Source organism: Crocodylus porosus, unplaced genomic scaffold (assembly GCF_001723895.1).
Source record: "Crocodylus porosus isolate Cpor-Errol unplaced genomic scaffold, CroPor_comp1, whole genome shotgun sequence".
NCBI classification, from domain to species: domain Eukaryota; kingdom Metazoa; phylum Chordata; order Crocodylia; family Crocodylidae; genus Crocodylus; species Crocodylus porosus.
The window spans coordinates 86,558,749-86,579,896 of NW_017728947.1; the positions used below are offsets into that span (position 1 = coordinate 86,558,749).

Sequence of the window (21,148 nt, forward strand, 5' to 3'; positions counted from 1 at the left end):
TTAGAACGTAAGCTAAATCTCCATCTGAAGAATTTTGCATTATCAACACTGTTTAAGTTATTACTAGAACATTTTTGTGCTGCGTATTCTCAGTTCCACTAAAAAAAAGCCTGCTGTAATTTACAGTAAGCAGATCAATAATCAGAGGAAAGGACAACCAGCAATTTTCACAGTCTATATCACTTTATGTAATAATTCACCATTTTCATGGCACCAGGGTTTAAAGAGACTTGAAATAAAACGAAACAGGTAGAAGGGACATAAAACCACCAAGAAACCTTACAGGGAATAAATGCTATGGAAGGATTGCTAGTTGTGCAGTGTTTTGCTCATAAGAAAAATTACTCACGAGATGCATGCATCTATGACCTACCTTGCAGAAGGGCTCCATTTCTCTTGAAAAAGGTGCTTCCTGGCCAAATGGGTGGACCTGATGTGCTAAAGGTAATAAGAAATAAGTGTAAAGAAAATCTCATTTACATGTCATCATTTACAGTAACTATTTTTTATCAAGTCCTCTCTGTTTCTAATATAGTATAAAACATGACAAATTTTAACTTGAAAGCAAGACCTAGCACTCTCACCTTGGGACAGGTTAATTTGATTTAAAGATTCAAATTCTATTCACAAGAAAACAAACTATTCTTTAGCTCAAACCTACAGTCACAGTAAAAAAAGAGAAAAAAGCAGTGTAAAAAAATCACTGTCACAAAAAATGTATTGAATTCACAGTGTAGCAAAACATACATTTCAAAAGGCATCTACTGGAAAACAAAACCTTTTTACGCCTTATTCAGTCATAACAACTCAGTCCTATTTTAAAAGTATTAAGAAAAAAAGAAAAAGCAAAAAGGCTTAGCCAAGTACAAAGAACTGTGCAGTATTTATATAGGAATATTACATCTGCAAAGAGTGCTGTGAATTAAGTGATACATCTCACTGCATCAATAAGTCACATTAGTGAGAAAATAACTTTTGTCGAGCTGAACAGAAAGTTCAGCAGACTAGATAGCTACCAGAAAGTAACACAAATGTGTTTTATCATTCATTTTTATTACAGGTTTCCTTTTCTTTTTGTTGTACATGTATTCCTAGAAAATTGTGCATAACTCAAATTTGCATAAAGAGAACCCACTTTACAATGTAACAAATAGGGATACGTTCCAAGACCTGAACTGTACAGACCCCCAGACGCACTTCTACTGCTTTTACAAGACAATTTTGGTACTCACCAACAGTAGACAGTACATACAAGCACAGGACACTTATAATGGGGACGGCAACTACAGAAACGTTGCAGACAACAAGAAAGAAGCACAGATCCACGCAGGAGACTATTTTGGTGGGCGTCATTCCCACAATGCACCGCAAAGCAGCTGACTGCAGGCTTCCGTCACACCAATTGCATAAGAGTGAATTTACCTCGCTTATAATGAATTTATGATATTAAAAAGGGTCATCGCATAAGAGCAAATTCGCACATACAGAACATGCCTGAAGCAAGCAAAACCTGTATTATTTATTTGTTTTGAGGTGATCCTTAGGAACACCACTTGTGAATCAAGACTCTACTGTGTTAGGCACTATATCCACTGAAAGCAAAAATAAATAAATCTGCTTCTAATACATTAAAATCCAAGTTTAAGACAACAAGTAAATATAGACAAAAGGGAAAGCACAAGAAACCAGTGAGACTATACTAGTTAGCATAATAAACCATGTCACAGCATATCAGCTGCCTATCCATTGACTTTTCTTTACAGAGTTATCACAGGAAAAAGAGTTCTAAGGAGAGATGTGAAGGAAGACTATGATGTAGCTTTGCAGATGGAGAGTTCAAGAGACAGAGTATGAGAATTACAGCAAAAAGAAAGAACTTCAGGAAAGAGCAATTTGCAGGTAGGCCAATTCAGCCTTTCAAAGACAGAAAAAAGATGTAAGCAGATTGCTGTGGAGGAGACATTCTGAAATAAACTATAAAAACAAACAGCTGTAGGATGAATGTTTAAACCCCCCCCCGCCATTGTGCTTTTTTTACAGCACAAAATATTCTTTTGTCAAAAAAATCCCCCTCTTTCTCCACTGTTGTGCGATACGGTTTTAGCTGCTTAAAACACCTACACGACACCTGTTTGTAGTGCTGCTAAAGGTAGGTGTAGCTATTGTAGGTACATGGGGAACCCTGACAATGAAAGACTAAATAAATATAAAATTTTATAATAAAATATATCTCAGTTATGTAACAGGTCTTAGGGAGAGCACTTTAAAGCACAACCTTTAGCGGAAATATCTATCTCTCACTCTCTCATTTGTTGCAGTATTCTAGAAGAAAGGAAAAAACCAAAGAAACAAGTTAGAGAACCACCATTTTAAAAATTGTTACATGGGCTGCAAGTAAGAACTCCAAAGCCAACCACCCCACCCAAAAGAGAACTATGTATTATTTTTATTACACTGCAAGCTTTTCTTGGAATGAGCAGAACTATATTAACTTACTAGTATGCAAAGACTTCTCTATGCAAACATCCCCCCGCCCCCCCAGATAGTTTTTAGTAAAATGAATAGATAGCAGCTACTACATTGCAGTTGCTCCTCCTTCATTTTGGGCTGAAAGATGTAAAGAAAACAATGCACACAATTTCTTTCTGGACTGAGGATCACTGCACAAAATCCAGACCCTATTACATTTACACCACTAGCAAAGTTCTGATACCAAAAAAACCAACAAAAAACAAACAAACAAAAAAACACAGCACACTGCTTGCAACTCTTGTGCTAACGTATAAAAGCACCATTTTGGCGCACACATTCAAATAGTGTTAAACAGTAATCTTTAAATGGATTCAAGACACTGGGAACAAAAGTCAGGGAAAGGAGGGAGAGAAAATGTATGCATGTATGCGTGCTGAAGACAGACAAAAATCAGTACTCTCACTGACACTCCGTTGTAAAACAAGTTTACACGTTCAAGCATATGTCATGCAACACAACAGACACAATTTGTACAGTAATAGATGAATAACTCCCAACATCTTTGATATCCCTTTTGCTACTGAATAAGATTCTGATCCTTCTAAAGGCAGTGGTGCCCAAACTTTTCATACTACGGGCCAGACGGCTAGTGCCAGGTTTGTCCATGGGCCAAATCTGGATGGTGGGCTCAACTTGGCACGTGGGACCTGTGCAGTGGGCCCTGATCTGGCCATTCACTGGGGGAGGGGTGAGGAGAGGAGACTGGAATTGGCCCACTCCAGATCTGGACATGTGGGGGAGGAGAGGCAAATTGGCTCCACTTGAACACATGGGGAAGAGAGGCAGAGCAGCCCCAATCCAGACATGCCAGGGGCAGGCCTGTCCCTGTGCAACAATGGCCTTGTCTTATTTGTGGGTCAGAAGATGGCTAATGAAGACGACCTGCGATCAACAGACCCTGCTGCAACTTGGGCATGTGTTTCTGTGCAGAGTGGGTAGGTGGCTCCAGTTGTTTAATTTGGTTCATGACACTGGTTCTGCTGCCTTCCTCCATTTGGGCCAGTCCTGGGCAATCATCTTCCATCTTCCAAGAGTGATATCAAAGTTGCATTTTTTTCAAGTTGGCCTTGAGACTGTCCTTGAAGGGGCATACTCTGCCGTCTTCTTGAGCATACACCTCGACTCAGCTGAGACACCAAAACTTGCTATAGGAGTCTGGAGTCAGTGACATGGCTAGTCCAGCAAAGTTGATGCTGGATGATCATCACCTCGATGCTTGTGACGTTAGCTTGTGAGAGGACACTAATGTTGGTGCATCCATCTTCCCACTGGATTTCAAGGATCTTCTGGCAAGCAGGGTTGATGGTACTTCACCAGCAACTTGAAACATCTCCTATATGTTGTTTGCGTCTCAGCATCATACAGTAAGGTGGGGATGCGTCATAAACCAGAGTTGATGTCATAATTTTCAAACACCCATTTCTTCAGGTGCCTGAAGCCTACACTTGCACACTTGAGGCAATGTTGGACGTCTTTATCAAATGTCAGCCTTCTGCAAGAGATGGCTTCCATAGTATAGGACAGGGGTCAGCAACCCCGTCATGCATGCCGAGCATGGCACACAAGGCCATTTTGCTCAGCACACCACCACCAGCCCAAGCTCTAAGCAGCTGTTGCCAGCCACGGAACCTAAACTGCTCCCAGCAGGCTGCCGGGAGGCTGCAAACAAACTGGGCTCCATGGGTTGGCTGCAGCCGGGAGGCTGCAAACCACTGCTCCATGCTCTGACATGTCAGAGTGCCTCTAGAAATCTCCATGTCTCATGCATCAGCAACCCCACACTTCAAAATGGCGGCGGGGGGCACCAACTAAAGCACATTCGACGAGTTCTAGTTAAAGCGTCGCCAGCACCATTCTGAAGTGTAGGAGTGTTGATATACAAGATGGTGTGGGGATTTCAACTAAAAAGGCACCGCCGCCACCACCCCACACCAAATGTGTAAAAACATCCTAAGAGCTCATTTTCGGGGCCCTCAGTCATCTGAATGTTAAGCGCCAGTACCATTTCTTGCATATGTCGGTAAATATGTCAATAAGAAGATTATAGACGAGAAAAGCCTTACTTCCATGATAGACCAGTGATAGGGTTTTTGTTTTTGTTCTCTGATGACAATTACTGGATATTAAAAAAAGAAAAGGGGAATGCATAGAGGTGCTGGCACAGGGAAATAATGAAGGACTTTGGTATAGAAGACAGAACCCATGGAAAGGAGAGTACCAGGATGTATATATGGGGTTAGTAGTACTGCTGTCTGGAATTTTTCTGATGGAATATTTTTCCATAGGAAAAAGTTGATTTTTTTTAAATCTAAATGTTTCTGAGTACATACCCATTTAAAAACACATTTTTGTTTGAAAATGAGGTAAACAGGCACCTGGCTGGCCGGCCAAGTTGCTTGGTTCCTGGGAACCCATCAGACAACTTACCATGAGGTCCTGGTGTGCAGGATGATTTTGGCCTACAGAAGCAATGATGCCTGTGACTATCAGGTTTAATTATGTCTACCAAGATGTATGGCACATCTTTACAAGATCTTTAAATGTGCATAAGCTAAACATTTGAGCAAGGAAATAATTCTTTTGTCTTCTGCAATTTACATTAGAGCAAGGCATCTGCATTTCTTAAAGCCAAGCACCTTTTTAAAAATAAAAAAGGTCAAAATATGAACTTCCTTCTTTGTTTCAGTATTCCACCATTAAACAAAACTGTAATAAGACCTCCTTTTCAAACAGGCCCAATTTGTAGAGTTAAAAAGCCATCCAATGTTGTGCGTCTAAATAGAGGACTTAAGGATGACGGAAATGGATATGGAAAGCAATAAATAAGGCAAATAATTATAGTACAATCTTGAGTGAACTGGAGGAGAGGAAACAAAATTCGCTTTAAAGTTTCCTGAAGTAGAAGTTTAACCAATCAAATCCCAAGGGTAAGGATCCCAGACTCCAAGAACCAGCCCAAAAATGATATAATGGTTTGTATCTTTAAAAACAAAAGTAGGTGACAAAGTGGTTACCAGTCTAAATGAGGCTCTGGGGAAAAGACTGAAATAAAACCCAAGGGTATGCTGGTAAAGATTGAGAGGGTCAGTTGAAAGCCAACATATTGTTTCGCAAGCGCTCAACATGAAAAACAGATACGATCAGAGAGAAAACGTGCTGTTGAATGGTGAACAAGCTGCAGTGGCAGGGAAGGCCTGTGAAGAGAGAAACATTACAGCTGCATCTTGAGCAGAAAGACACATGCTGCTGCTGCACATGCTGCAAATCACCCCTACAGCTAGTTCAACATGTGGCTTCTGTAGGAAGGTGCAACGAGAGAGTTGCAAAAACTTTTAACTTGACTTATGGCCATTAAATGAGTTGCCATAAATAAATGCTAATAGACACACTTACTAACATAAATTCTTGTTTTCTCCAATTTAAAAAAAATACCCAGTTTCTGGATTTAAAAAGTAACTCCAACTCCACATTTTTCCATGATTAAAATGAAACACCACTATATAACTATAGAGATTAGTGATGTTTCATTTTAATCATGGGAAAGTGTGGACTTGGGGTTAATTTTTTTAATCTGAAAATTGGAGATTTTTTTTAAAATCAGAGAAAACCAGGATCCCTGCTTACTAGCATCCTGCCCAGAGGGAAAAGTGCAGTACTACCTTCCTTGTAACTACCTCCCTTTTCCCCAGGGCTAACAAATCTAATGTATCAAGACAATAACTGAAATCCCTCCAGAACACAGGCCAAACATGCAAGGTGAGTAGAACAAAGGCATAATCAAAAGGATATCTTAAAGTATGATATCAACATATTTCAGGTTCAGAAATTCTGACCAATAAATTTAACTGAAACCTCCCAACACTGAAGACAAGAATATTTTCAGAGATGACAGATCAGATCTCTGAATGATAAATAATTTCATCAAGCACTGACAGACAATTCCTACAGGTTGAAAGACCAGCTGGAGAGAACAGTTTCAAAAACTAGAAATTCACCTTAAAGTTGCTAAAGCAGCAATGGAAAGGTGCTAGCTGAAAACTTGAAAACCACCAGACTGGGCCTGAAGTCAAGAGTGGGTAATGATCTTAACAGGTACAGTCAATTCTCAAGGAAACCAAATGCCAGATAGCAGTTCATCTGAATTATGATTGCAGTGCAAATGAAAGTAGAGATAATAGCTTCCAACTTCTTCTGAAGCGTTTTTTTTTTTAGGACTGGGTGGTAACTGGCCATGACCTGCACATAAGGAGACTTTTGTGAGGATGTGGAAAACCTTCATATGTGAAAGGGTGAGTAGCACTCTCTTTGCTTACCTTCCTTGATCTTCAAGTGAGGATTTTTTTATATACCGGAATAAAGTTCTCTCAGTTCCTTTTGCCTGAAGAAGCGCAGCCTGAGTCTACTTGCTCAGCGCAGGAGGAGAAAGTGGATGTAGGCTCATTTTACATTTTCCAGCTTCTCTGAAGAAGTGACTTAGCTAAGGTCAACTATTTTGGACGGAACTGGGTTGCAAAAAAGCTAAACACTTCAGTATTTCTGTGGATACTCTTCTATAACCAATCTCTTGCAGACATTAATGGAAAAGACCCTTGCTTTATTGTTGAAGGACAAGCTTTGTCCTCATTTGCTGTCTGCTAATCAAAAAACTCTCAAAAAGAATTTAGCAAATACATGTTTTTGTAGCCACTGGAGAGGCAGGAGTTAAGGCAGGGGCAGGCAATTATTTTGGGTGGAGGGCCACTTACTGAGTTTTGGCAAGCCATCGAGGGCCACATGACAGGCAGCCGGGGCAGATAAATATTAAATTTTCTAAATTTTTTAGGGGCCCCAAAGGCCAGAGAAAATGGCCTGGCAGGCTGCATCTGGCTGCATTTTGCCCACCCCCGAGTTAAGGAGTGGCTTTTGACATGACAATTTTCTCTGACAAGGTGAAACATTTTTACCCCCTCAACAAATAATTACAGGGACAGGGAGGAGTTGAGCAGGTCTTGCTTTAAGTTTGTGTGGCTGCCTGGGAACAATTAACAGCAATGCAGAAAAGATTATATGGGTCCAATACATATCACAGTTGGGAGGGGGGGAAACTAGCTTCAATTTGTATTTATTGCTGCTAGAAAACTTCAGTTTAATTTTTTTTTTTAAAAAAGGTCTGTAAGGAATAATCGAGAAGAATGTTGGACCAATGATGTATCCTTGCTTAACTCCTGTCTGAACCTCAAAGAGATCTATGACAGATCCATTACTGGAAACCACCTCTCGTACACTGTCATGCAGCAGTGTGAAGAATGATGATGAATTTTGGTGGGCAACTGTACTTCAGAAGGATCCTCCACACTGCTTCTCAGCTGAAAGAGTCAAAGGCTTTCCTGAAGTGCAAGACAGCCATGTAGAGAAGTAAGGAGATGGTTCTGGAGGGGTCTCACAATGATCTTTCCTGTGGTAGACAGCAAGGTGATCCCTCTGCTACAAGTAGTCAATAACTTGCTCAGACGAGAAAGTCAATATCTTGCTCAGAATCCCTTCAACCCATTAAGCTGTGCCCATCCCAAACCACAAAGTCAAGTCCCTGCAGATAGTGGTAAATAACAGCTGTTTTCATGCAAGCAATCCCTTGCTCTCCTCCCATCATAAAAGCAGAGGGAACACAAATTCCTCTATTATCTTACTGCCTTCATTTTATTACACTTTACTGGAGAGTAACTAGCCAGTACAAAAAGAAGGAGTTAATGTTATAAATCTAGTAAGACAAACACAGTTATATTAAAGAATTTATTATTCACATTATAGTTTTTGAGCAATACAGGAGCATTTATATACAGATGTACAGTTAACACATGCATTTAGTTAACAAGATAAAAGAATTTACAGTTTCTGCCAACAGCTTGCTGGCAGTTACTATCAAAATTAGCTGTTACCTAGCAACGAACAAACAAGCTTCCTCCTGAATCAAGGGGAAAAATCCACTGAAACTGGGCTAATGACAATTTAGGAAAAAATATTTTGAAGGTGTGTATTCTTATTAAGATATTTCTTGATTTTAATGAACATTTATGGTTTGTGAGAGGTAAGTACATGAAATCACAGCAGAGTCTTCTCAAGTTTTTCTGTAAGTGACAAGGTATTATTTAAGAGATTTATGAATTCACAATAGTAATGATAATTTCATTTATAAAGACCATCTGCTAACGTTGCTACTTCAGCAATCCTACCTTTTACTGTCTTTATAACTCTTATTGTGACTTCTAGGACCTAGACAGGGAGCTCCTAGGACTGAGCATTTCCTGGTTTCTCTCCTGCACATAAAAAATAAAAGTTTCCTCTGTGAAATAAGTTTGCTCTATTAAATGACTACCAGTGGGATAAAGTTAGGCCTTTACAAGATTTAAATATTTTTAAAAAGTCAAACTGAAGAGATATTTAAAAACAAACATCCAATAACGTTCAGCGTTGTTTTCAGGAAGATACATGTAGAAAATTGATCAGATTGCTGTGCTCCCCAAATAGCCACAGGCATTCTCTATTAAAAACACCTCTTCTTCTCTATCCCTGTCACCAAAACTTGGGATCATAAGCTACCTTTCGTCTAGCCAAGGAAAACTGGGCCAAACTTCTGCTGGAGCCCATCAGTAACTCTCTACGGTAGTCAAAAAATCTCACTGCTGGAGTTGTGTGTGGGACTCCCCTTTTCACTGAAGAAGGCAAGGCCTCCAGCAAGATACCAGTCCTTGCTAAGAGCTGAAAATAGCTTTATGAACAGAAAAGTTTAAAGCAGAAGGCAACTATTTTATCTTAAAAAGAAAAAGACCTATATATCTTTTAAATAAGACACTCTCAGAGGCTTGCATTTTGGACTCATCTGGTAAAGCCAGTTCCTATTTTGTACTTTAAATACTATAACACTTTTCTTTCAAGAACGTTGTTATTCTAGGCCAAATACTGAAACATGAAAAACCCTAGATATATTTAGAAGTCCATTGTGAGCCAAATGTCCCACGATATAATTAAAAAGATCTGCCTCCAAGAGGAGTCCTGTTCACTGAATGTTGGCTACTAGCCTCAACTTCTAATCCCAGCTCTAGCACTAACTCCCTATGTAGCTGGGGGCTAGTCATGTTATCTACCATATTTTCCCAAATCCAAAATTACTTCAAATTTAAGATCAGGCTCCAATAATTCAGATCCATATAAGGCAAATGTATAAATTTGTTATTTTTCTATGTATAGAAGCTAATTATCAGCAGGTTGTCTTAAACAAATGCCCCAACCACTGAAACAGGGAAAGTAGCAGCAGTGGTCACCTTGCCCTCTGCCCCCCTACTTGTCCCACCTGCACCTTTCATCCCCTGTGGTACCTGCAGCCCTGTTGCCTGCTCTCCCCTCACTCCCTGCATATGCTCTCCTGCAGCCTCTGCCCTTTCCTGCAACTTCTGCTACCTGGCTACTCCTCACAACCTCTACCCCCTGCCTGTTCCCCACAGCTACTGCCCTCCTGCTTCCCTCCTGCAGTCTCTGCTCCACACTGCCTCTGGCCTTCTTCCCACCACTTACTGTCAGGTGCATCCCTGGCTTCATTCTTCCCCAGGGGACGAAACACACGGAAGCTCCAGCCCCTGTTCAGCCACACAGCAGCATCCTACAGCCTGAGCTGCAGCCACTGCTGCTGCTGCATGGCCAGGCAGGGACCAGAGCTTCTGTGGCTCCGTGCCCTGGCAGAAAATGGACCCAAAGTGGAGCTGGACCCAGAAAAGGCAAGGGGGAAGGCAGCTGCTGCAGCTCTGACTGGCCCTGACCAGGACTGGGGGCAGAGTCAGAGCCCCAACAGCTGTCTGCCCCAGCCTGAACCTTGTACTCAAATCCAAAATTAGGGGCTCCCCCCAAGATGGGGAAACAACTTCATCTTGGATTCAAGTAAATATGGTATATGCCCCAGTTTCCTCATTTATAAGATATAAATATTTCTCATCTACCTGCCCTGCAGTTCTGAGGGCAGCATATAAATAACTGCTGGACAGAGCTTTGAAACATAGTATTTGGTAAGGACTAAGTATTTTGAAGTGCATGCAGCTAATGGTATATTTTTATTCTGTACTTTTACTATGCACTTGCTATTTTTTCTTTTTTACTGATGGAACACAAAGCACCCCAAATAGAAAGATACCCATTTTTTTGTGATGCTGCTTGTGTCTTATTATCTCATGTTATTAGGCAATTGCTTAACAGTCTCCTGGGCTAGGGACAGAAGTTATACATAAACCAGTTTAAGTGATCACAAACTGGTTGAAACTTGTAACACAACAGAAGCTCAGTGCACATAGACCAGTTTCATAATGGCCGAAACTGGTTTAAGAGAAACCTGGTTGAATACAGTATCGGATTTAACTGATTTGGGTCAAACCAGTTTATGAAACTTCTAAACCAGGACGGAGTCTGGGACAAGTTAAATCAGAGTCCTCCAGCAACCCAACATGCTTTCCAGCCCTGGGCTGGGTTGGGCTGTGTTGTCTGCTCCAGAGAGAAGGGCTGACTCCACCTCTCTGCTCCCTAGCTGGAGCAGGGAGGGCTGGCTGACAAGGGGGTGGGAAGGGGGTAAGCCCAGCTGGGGATGCAGCCCAGTCTACAGGGGAGGGGAAGACTGCCCCTACCCCAGGCAAACCTTGGCTGGGGTCTGGGACCAGGGAGGGGGGCTAAACATCCCTTTGCCACCTTAAATTTACTACTGGCTGTGACTGTAAACTACAAACTCCAGAGGCACCTGGAAGCAGGAAGAAGTGATGAGCAACCCTGCAGAGTCTTGAAGCTGTGATTCTGGATTGCAAATCCCATAAACCTTGGGGCAGCAGGAAGAGAAAGTGAACACAGCCAGAGAACCGTGCTTTAGCACCCCCTGGCTTCTAGCCTGATCCACTGCAGGCATGTGGCTACATTTCCTGCAAAGGTAAATGTCTGTTCACTTCTGTTTCAATTTAATCCGTACAGCTTTGGCTAACCTTCAAAGACTGAACTGATTTCTGATGCCCAGGAAAAAAAGTGAACTTGCTAAATGGGTACTTTGCATCAGTTTTTCACCAGTCCCACAGGATGCCCCTGCCCACTATGGGTCAGGGAGGCCCAGGCAAGGGAGATTCCTTGCCCTCCATCGAAGCTGACCTCATGAAAAAACACCTTGACAGGCTGGATACCTTCAAGTCAGCCGGCCCTGATGGGTTACACCTAAGGGTACTCAAGGAGCTGGCAAGCATCATAGCTCAGCCCCGGTACAGATCTTTGAGAGCTCTTGGCACTCTGGTGAAGTGCCCGAAGATTGGAAGAAGGCTAATACCGTGCCTATCTTCAAGAAAGGGAGGAATGTACATCTGGCAAACTACAGGCCCATCAGCCTGACCTCCATAGTGGGCAAGGTCTTGGAAAAAGATTATCAAGGAGGCCATCCTAAACAGACTAGCTGAAGGCAATATTCTGAGGGATACCCAGCATGGGTTTGGTCAAGCAAGACCTACCTGCAACAATTTCATTTCCTTTTATGACCAGGTGACCTATCACCTGGATAAGGGGGAAGAGATCGACGTTGTATACCTCAACTTTAAAAAAAACCTTCGATCTGATATCCCATGATCACCTCTTGGCTAAACTGGCTAACTGTGGCCTTGACCTCACCATGATCCGCTGGCTGGGGAATTGGCTCCGCAGTGTCTGAACCAAAATTAAGAAAGGTGCTGGATAACACAGAGTTAAACAGAAACATGTACAGGCCTGCAAGTGGAAAAACCCCAAAAGGCCAGTACACGTGCCTCAACATGCCCCACGTTTAACCCCAGGACATAATTTGAAATGAGGTAGTTTAAATTGACAAGATGCGCATGCCCAGTCTTGTACTAGACATTACACAATCTAACTAGAATCCTCCATAGAGGAGACCGTGTGATTGGCTGTCAGAAATATATTTAAGCCAGCGAGTTTCCGCCCACAGCGGACACCAGACCAGATCTGAGCGGAGACTGCCACAGCCGAGACCGCCTCAGGAGAATCATAGAACCCTGGTTCGCATGAGCCCAGAGTTCCACTGGTCTCCCCGCCACCATCGTGTCCTGGAGTACCCCATCCTCACAGACGCTCATCTTCATTTCAATTACTCGCTCGTTCCGATTACCTTTGTTCTGGTTAACTCGTTCGCACGTTTCGGCTAACTCGTTCTGCGTCTTCGATTAACTCGTTCATCTTCATCTTCGTTATCATTACCAATCGGCCTTGTTTCTCATATCATTGTAACCAAGCCTGACCTGACCTACACTACACTACCATCACGTGGCGTAAGTAAGAGAAAAACAAAAGTATTTCTTTGGCAACCATTATGCATATCGACCGCTCTGACTCCTCGCCACTAGCCCCCACCTGTTCGATCGCATCGGCCCACCGTGACAAGGCGTTCGGGCGCCACACGCAGTAGGACTCAGAGAGTGGTGGCGGATGGGAACCAATCGTCTTGGTGCACGGTCATCAGTGGGGTCCCTAAAGGCTCTGTCCTAGGGCCTATACTATTTAACATCTTCATCAATGATATGGACATTGGTGTCACAAGCAGACTGGCCATGTTTGCCAAACATGGCACCAAACTCTGGGGTAAAGCATCCACACCTGAGGACAGAAGGTAGGCTCATGAAATGGGCAGACAAGAACCTGATGGTATTCAACACTGAAAAATGCAAACTTTACTACCTTGGGAGGAAAAACCTGCAGCTTGCTTATAGGCTCAGCAGTGCTACACTGGCTAGCACTACAGATGAAAGGGACTTGGGGGTCATGGTTGACCACAAAATGAACATGAGCCTTCACTGTGATGCTGTGGCTAGTAAAGCGAGCAAAACGCTGGCTTGCATCCATAGATGCTTCTCAAACAAATCGTGGGTCATCATTCTCCCATTGTACTCAGCCTTGGTGAGGCCGCAGCTGGAGTACTGCGTCCAGTTTTGGGCTCCACAATTCAAAAGGGATGTGGAGAAGCTTGACAGGCTGCAGAGGAGAGCCATGCGCATGATCAGAGGTCAGGAAAACAGACCTTACGATGACAGGCTGAGAGCCATGGGACTCTTCAGCTTGGAAAAGCACAGGCTAAGGGTTGATCTGGTGACCACTTATAAGTTTATCAGGGGTGCACATCAGGATCTGGGGGAGCGTCTGTTCACCAGAGTGCCCCAAGTGATGACGAGATTGAACAGTCACAAACTCCACTGTGACCAATTCAGGCTGGACATAAGAAAGAACTTCTTCACTGTCTGAGCCCCCAAGGTCTGGAATAGACTGCCGCCGAAGGCAGTTCAAGCACCCACTCTGAACACTTTCAAGACACATTTGGATGCTTATCTTGCTGGGATCCTACGACCCCTGTTGACTTCCTGCCCCTGGGGAAGGGGGCTGGACTTGATGATCCTCCGGAGTCCCTTTCAGCCCAAACGTCTATGAAATCTATGATTCAGCCTCAGAATTTTTGACTCCCTGTACTTAGCCCTGGTGGTAGGGGGAACTGACTTCAGGTGCTCTACACTGGGCAGAGGGCAGGGATGTCATGTGCTGCTGATCTGAAAAGCAACACATAGCAGACTCTGCATAAAGGACATCTGTGCAAATGACCCAATCTTGGCCTCCATAAGCAGAGATTGGGGCATCACAATGACAATGCAGAAAAGCAGAAGACCCGTTTACAGATACGCAGGAGCTCGGTATTAACACAGGCTGGTGGGGAGATGTAAATCTGCCAGTTAAAGCAGCAACGTCAAACTATACCTTTGGATAGGTGGGGGTGGGAAGAATGCGAGTTCCCTGCATCTTACCTATTTAGAAACAGAAGGCTTAGGTTTCTCCTAACAGAACACATTTCACATGAGAAATATAGACGTGTCACTGTTGTTCATGCCTGTTTTAATTCATCTTCATATTACAGAATTTCCCACCTTTAATACTAGATGGAGACACAGATCTGGAGAGCAAGTAGCTTTGTGTGGTAATTGCCTAAGCAACTATATCTCAACAGCAGTATAACCTAACATTATGAATAAAAAAAAACCCAACAAACCTAGATGAAACAGGCTACCATGCCAAATCCAAGTTCTACTAAAATCAGAAACAGTCAAATTAGGGGGACTGGCTTTAGTATATTTTTTGGATTCTCCATTTACTGGTTTACATAGGAAAGTGGTTCTTAACTTTTTCAGTCAGGGCATCTTCCGCAACTTTGGGTGTTGTGGCATCCCCAGTTGAGAACTATGGTTGTGTTCACCTTACCTCAGTCGCTCTCAATTGGGTGACACTGCCACCAGGTAAAACTTCACTGCTCACAGACAGACCAGGAAGGCCTGTGGCCATGCACATGTTATTCCTGCATTAGGTTTTTTCTGATGATCCTAAAGCAGGCAGGGGAGCCAGCTCATGCTGCAGCCCTTCCTGGTCCTGCCTGCATGGCATCTCCTGGAAACACAAGCACGTGGGACAGTTCCACCTCTGTTTCCAGGGAAGTGCAAAGGAGGAGGGCAGACCAGGACCAGCTACAGCCTGAGCCAGCTCTTCTACCTGCTTTAGAGCCATCAGACAACTCTAACATACAGGGGGTGCATGCACATGTTGCAGACCTGTGCAGGGGCAGTTTTACCTAGCTGCAGCTGCCATGGCAGTACCTGGATCATAGCACTCCTGAGGAGATCTTCTTCCACTCAGTTGAGAACCACTGTCATAGGATATTCATGTAAATATAGTGGTATACCAGCTTTCAATTGTATTTCATTTTACAGACATAGTAATGGATGGTACTTCTACACCTGAAGTCCAAATTGTCTCTCATGATCCACAACCCTGCATTTCACACATGGAGGAACTATTTGAAATTGATGGGCCACGTACCACAGTGATTAAAGAGACATTAAAAAAAAACTACATTAAAAAGGAAGAATTTAAGATTGCAGGATCAAGCCCTCAAAAGTTGGGAAGTTCCACATTTCAGATTTTCTGCACAATTAACTCTGACTCTGTGTACATACTATGTTTGACTGTCCTAAATTACATGATCATGAACTGTATTTTTGTCCTGAATAAATCCATTTCGTTCAGTGCACAGCACAGGAAGTGCTTAAAGAATGAGGGACATGTTCAGTATATCTTTTTATCCTGATCATTCAGTTTGTGGCACTATACCTTATTCGCTAAGCACCATTTGATCCCTGCACCAAATATGAATTTATTGCTGTATGGAGTTTTCTATGGTGCTTATCAGCAAAATAGCCAAGATTCTCAAATATCAATTAGTTTGTCCTTAAGATCTCCTCCATGGGATATAATTTTATAGATAGTAAACTAAGGTGTAGAGAAATTAGAGAAAGAATTTTCATTTAAATTTTGACAAAAAATTGTTGGCAACTTATGTTTTCTTAAAGTTAGTCTCTCAAATGCCTTTTTTCATTTACTAACTTACTTTAGTACATCTCATACAGGACACCTCCCAGTTAACTTATACATTTTAGTTACTTGTGCTTATTCCCACAATATTGGTACCTACCACTGCAAAAATTCCTAGATTAATTAGTGATACCATAATAAGTCTAAAATATTCATATTTTTCAAAGGTTCTACATGGATAAGAACACCACCTACAATGCTAAGCAAAACAGTTACATAATACTGAGAAAATATTCCCTCTATGCCCCCCCCAAACTTTCTCTTAGTTAATTATCTGTAGCTTTCTGTATCCCAAAGAAAAACTGCTATGACTCATTTTCTCTTTCTTCATCTGCTAAACTCTCAAACCAGCTGCCATGATACTGAGAATACCCAAAATCTATTTTTAGTTAAATTTATAATATTCTACTGATTTTCTCAAGAGACAATAACTATACAGGTAACTCATTAAGCAGAGATGATCTTCTCAAAATTTATGCCAAGAGATCAACCCCCTCTGTCCCTCACTCTCTCTACCTGATATTTTCAGGTGACTGATTAACACTTTACATAATTAACATAACAGAAAAGAAATCACATTTCCACAAAATACTATTAGTTTGACAAATCCAGGCTTCCTTTGAAGAATCAGTTACATGGTCCACCTTCTCCCAGAGCTAAGCTTGCTGCTTTTCCTTGCCCTGTTCCATAGAAAGAAGTGACCCAAGAACTCTGTACCTTAGAACAAATTGGACTCTTCATCTCAGAAGAAAACCAAGAGCAGCAGCTGTGCTCATCTTCACCTTCTCTGTAGGAGTCCTGTATCACTACCTCTATCATGCTTACTGTAATTCCAGGTTAAAAACTTGAGGGGAAAAAAATATAGTCAAAATAATGAAGTATCTTAAAACTAAATTCTAAAGCAACTACCTTCCTCCACTATTTTCAAAGTTTTTTTGCTGGGTTTTTTTTTTTTGGGGTTTGCTAGTTCTCTTGAATCAAATGTGTTCAGCTATATATACCCTAAACTATTCAAAAGTTTTCCAGCAGTTTTCATTTCATCTACTCCTGCCACAGTTTGGGAGTGGGGTCAAAATTTTCAAAACACTTTTACTTCCTTCTCAGATTTCACTACCATGAGTATTAGCAATTTCCCACCCCTTATTTTACCAAATTTGCCATCACAGGTTCTCAAAGTTCCACATCTGAGCACTTAAGTTAGTTCCAGCTCTTGAAGCATATCAGCAAACTAGCATTCCAGATGTGGTCTTTAGTGAAATTTTCACACTATGAAGCTGTTTCAGCTGCCCCCAAGCCAAGGAGGACTCTGCTCGGTGTTCCACAGGAAAACACTATCTGCTTTTTGAGCTAAAGATGAATCTTTCTATTCTTTACTAACAGTGAGTGTTCTGCAGGAGGCATGATACTGTTTATGTTTTCTGGGAGCCTTGGAGTTCTACAGTTAAGGCAGGGCTTGGGCTTGATCAGTAGTGGTATTGAAGATTACCTAGATTCAGGTTAATAAATCAAGGAATGTGTTGACTCAATATCAGTTCTTTCTTCTTCCTCCTCCTCCCATCTTCCAAGTACTCCTAGTATTCCAATATGTTAGAGGATGTTGTTTTACTGGAAAGATTAAACAGAAGTCCTGACAACTTACAGGCTTTAAGATCCAATGAAATGAAAATGTAGATGGGCTAATAATCCCCTTCCGGAAGAATTCTAGCTGAGCAATTACATTTTGCCTACCTCAGAGTCCCCCACCTCAAGTAGAGTACAAAAGTCATCTTTCCATTAGACCCCAAGCTGTCGTATAGTATGGTGGTGCACTACAGATGCTGCAACCAACTTCAATAGGCAGAGACATTTCACTGACGAGTGAAGTGATTATTTTTGATGCCAATAAGTGTTACTTAAGATGTACACACTTTCCTACTTGTTATACTATTATTTCCCCTCCAATAGCTTCCCACAACTTTTTTTCCAGCTAATGGCAAAAACTCTTGATGAGCAACCAGCAAAAAGAAGAGCTCTTTCAACAATTAATCCCTGAAGCAAAGCTGTTTGTTGAATCATTTTAAATATGGATAATCATTTCCTGTAACCTAAATTGTCTATTGTTCATAAATTAAAAAAAAAAAAAGCCACACACCTAAACCCTGACAGCAACCAACTCTCTTGTGTGCTTTTGCATAACAGCAAGTCACAGGTAGCATGAAAATGCTTTTCAGACATCAGCTAATGATTGTACTGAAACAGTTCTAATCCATTGTGAAAGCAAGGGGACCTAACTTCTTAGCATAAAAGAGGCAATTAATTTGTGGTGTATTCATTCACTACAAGCAATTAAGCAGAAACACATTCTTCAAAATTGGAAACACAAACAGTCCTCTGCCAGATTCCCATTCAACTCCAGGTTCTTCTATAAAGTTTTTGGGAAAAAGACTGGCTCTCTCTATTTTACAGTACCATATATGGGACATTATTGGAATTTTGACCATCAAAGAAGTGCTCCTTAAGTGTTGGATTAGAGTGTTGGGTACGAGCACTTCAATGCCAAACATTTCAGTTCACTACTCAGCTGGATCAGAGACTTTCTCCAAGCCTTACTTCAAGTGGTACATGTCACTACCATACACTATCCAGTGTTTAAGGATCTCAAGACTAATACAATTTAATAGAAATTGTGCCATCCTTGTACTCAAACTTTAGAGTAATGATGCGGCTCCCTTGCTGCAACAGGCCTTGAAGTATGGAAATAGCTCCACTTGGCTTCTTCCTCTTTTCATCCTTCCTATCTTTTAAGTTCTGCTGCTTCCCTCCCCCCTCCTCACCTTACAGAGTGATCATATGTAGAGAATGATCAAGCACTTTTCTCCTTCTGTAATTAATCCCTTTCAGGTTTTTTATTATTTTGTGTTTTAGAAAGCTCATGGTTATGGGGCAGCACCTAGGCAAGAAGGCACTTTACAGCTAAAGTTCTTAGAGTTGGCCGGGGCCCACATACTTCAGACCAAGAGTGTACATTAACTGTACAAATTCTCATTCTTTGTATTAAAACCATATTGGCCTCTCTCTTTCAAGTAGGTTGTCAAGACAAGAGGTGGCAGCTTTTTCAACAGCACAAAATGTTGTAAAGAGACAGAGAGAATTGAAGTTTTCCAATATTTGCTCCTGAAAGGTGTCAGTAAGCAAGAAACTTTTTACTTTTCCTCTGAAAACTTCAAGCCTCCCCTCCCCCCAGCGAACATAAAACCAATACAGCTGGGTCATTCAGCTTTGATGCCTTGCAGGATGAAAACCTGATCTCCTCTTCTGAAAGGTATGTTACACAAGCTGCATAATCCACAAATAATGGTCAAGCTGGACAAGCATGGAGAGTAATGGTGGCAGTAACATTCCTGCTAAAACGTTCAAAAGCTTAATAAGGTGGTTATAGCCATTTGCCTACAGTAGCAGGTCTGGGGCTGGGGCAGAGAAACAAAAACAAGGTATGTGGCAGTTTCATCATGTGGTCATGCAGTGAACTGCAAACTTACTGACGTACCTGGCTGTTAGTTATTGGCCTGTTGTGTCCATGCTGCCACATTCTGTTCAAACTGAAAACTCTGCAAGAGAGTTCATGACCACTTCACATCCCATGAGTCCAGAGATCCCAGCACAGTCCTCCTCTTTTTCTCATACAGATAACAAAAAATTTATTCTGTCAAACCAAGCCAAATTCAATGCTTTACAAGAAATATTTAAGTTTTTATAGATTATCAAATGATCCAAGAAGTCACAAGAGCCTTCTGTTTAATTTGAAAATCTGACTGCTGAGTAAACAGGACACCACTTTTTTCATAAGTGATGCTATAAATCTGCTACCTGTCAGCACAACTGGTTCTTCCCATCACACATGCTACTTTGTGATATCATTAGCACTAATGTTATTCCAATAAGGCTACAGTGCTACTTATCCCTCTGCTCACAGAGGAAGGAAGTTAGTGAGGAGATTTTAGTTATTAATTATATCAGGAGCCCTCAAATTTGCATCCCTGATCAGAGTCTATTTGACAGCAGCTATTATTATAAATTGATCATTATAAATTAATGAGGCATTTTATATAATTAGTGGTTATGAATTTATAAACGCAATCTTTATTAATAAATATATGGGTGGTCTTAAATGTTTTCATTCATAGAATCAGAGAATCAAAGCACTGGAAAGGATCTGTAAGATCATCAAGTCTGGCACCCTGCCATTGGCAGGTTATTGGGCTCAAACAAGCTCAATGAGGTTAAAGAGGAGGCTGGACAAGCACAACTCCCAGGATGATGACTGTATCACCTCTGCTGGGAGCGTGTTCCAGATTCTAGATACCCTTATGGAAAAGAAGTTTTTCCTTATGTCCAACCTAAATTTTTCCTCAATTAGCTTGGTCCTCATCCTGCCTGGGGGTGCCTTTCTGAAGAGTTATTTCCGTAGTTCTTGGTGTTCACCCCGACATACTTGTAGGTGGCTATCAAGTCACATCTCAGTCTTCTCTTGCTCAGACTAAACAAACCCAGTTCCCAGTCTCTCCTCACAGGGCCTAACCTCTAGGACTCTAATCATCTGGGTGGCCCTTCTCTGTACCCTTTCGAGATTATCCACATCCTTCCTAAAGTACGGTGCCCAGAACTGGACACAGTACTCCAGCTGTGGCCTCACCAATGCGGAATAGGAGGGGGAGGAGCACCTCTCTGGGTATGTTCACAACTCATCGGCTGATGCACGCCAGATACTTGCCCTGCTGGGGACTTCATTGCACTGTTCACCCATGTTCATCTTCTGGTCAACTGACACCCCCCAGGTCCTTTTCAGATGCAGTGACAGCCAGCAGACCACCACCCATTGTATAGTTGTGGTGAAGGTTCTTCCTACCCAAAGGAAGGGCCTGGCACTTGTCCCTGTTGAACCTCACCTGACTGCATTCAGCCCATAGGACCAGTCTATCAAGGTCATCCTGGATCCTTACCCTGTCCTCAGATGTGCCCCCACATTTCCCCACAGCTTGGTGTCATTCACAAACTTGATCACTGTGCTTTCCACCTCCTCATCCAAGTCATTGATCAAGATGTTAAAGAGCACAGGCCATGGGGGACACCACTGGAGACAGCCCTCCAGGATGAGGCCAACCCATCAGTTACAACTCTCTGGGATTGACCTCCAAGC

At 42.0% G+C, this 21,148-nt stretch overlaps 1 protein-coding gene across 7 annotated transcripts in view; it reads right to left on the reverse strand.

Moving 5' to 3' along the window:
- Positions 1–21,148, reverse strand: part of FOXN3 (forkhead box N3) — a 319,921-nt gene that overhangs the window by 111,578 nt on the left and 187,195 nt on the right. For all 7 annotated transcript variants that reach the window (XM_019552393.1, XM_019552391.1, XM_019552392.1 and 4 more), the window contains one exon: positions 374–438. In XM_019552393.1, coding sequence (XP_019407938.1) covers positions 374–438 — 65 coding nt within the window. The remainder of the gene's footprint in view (positions 1–373; positions 439–21,148) is intronic.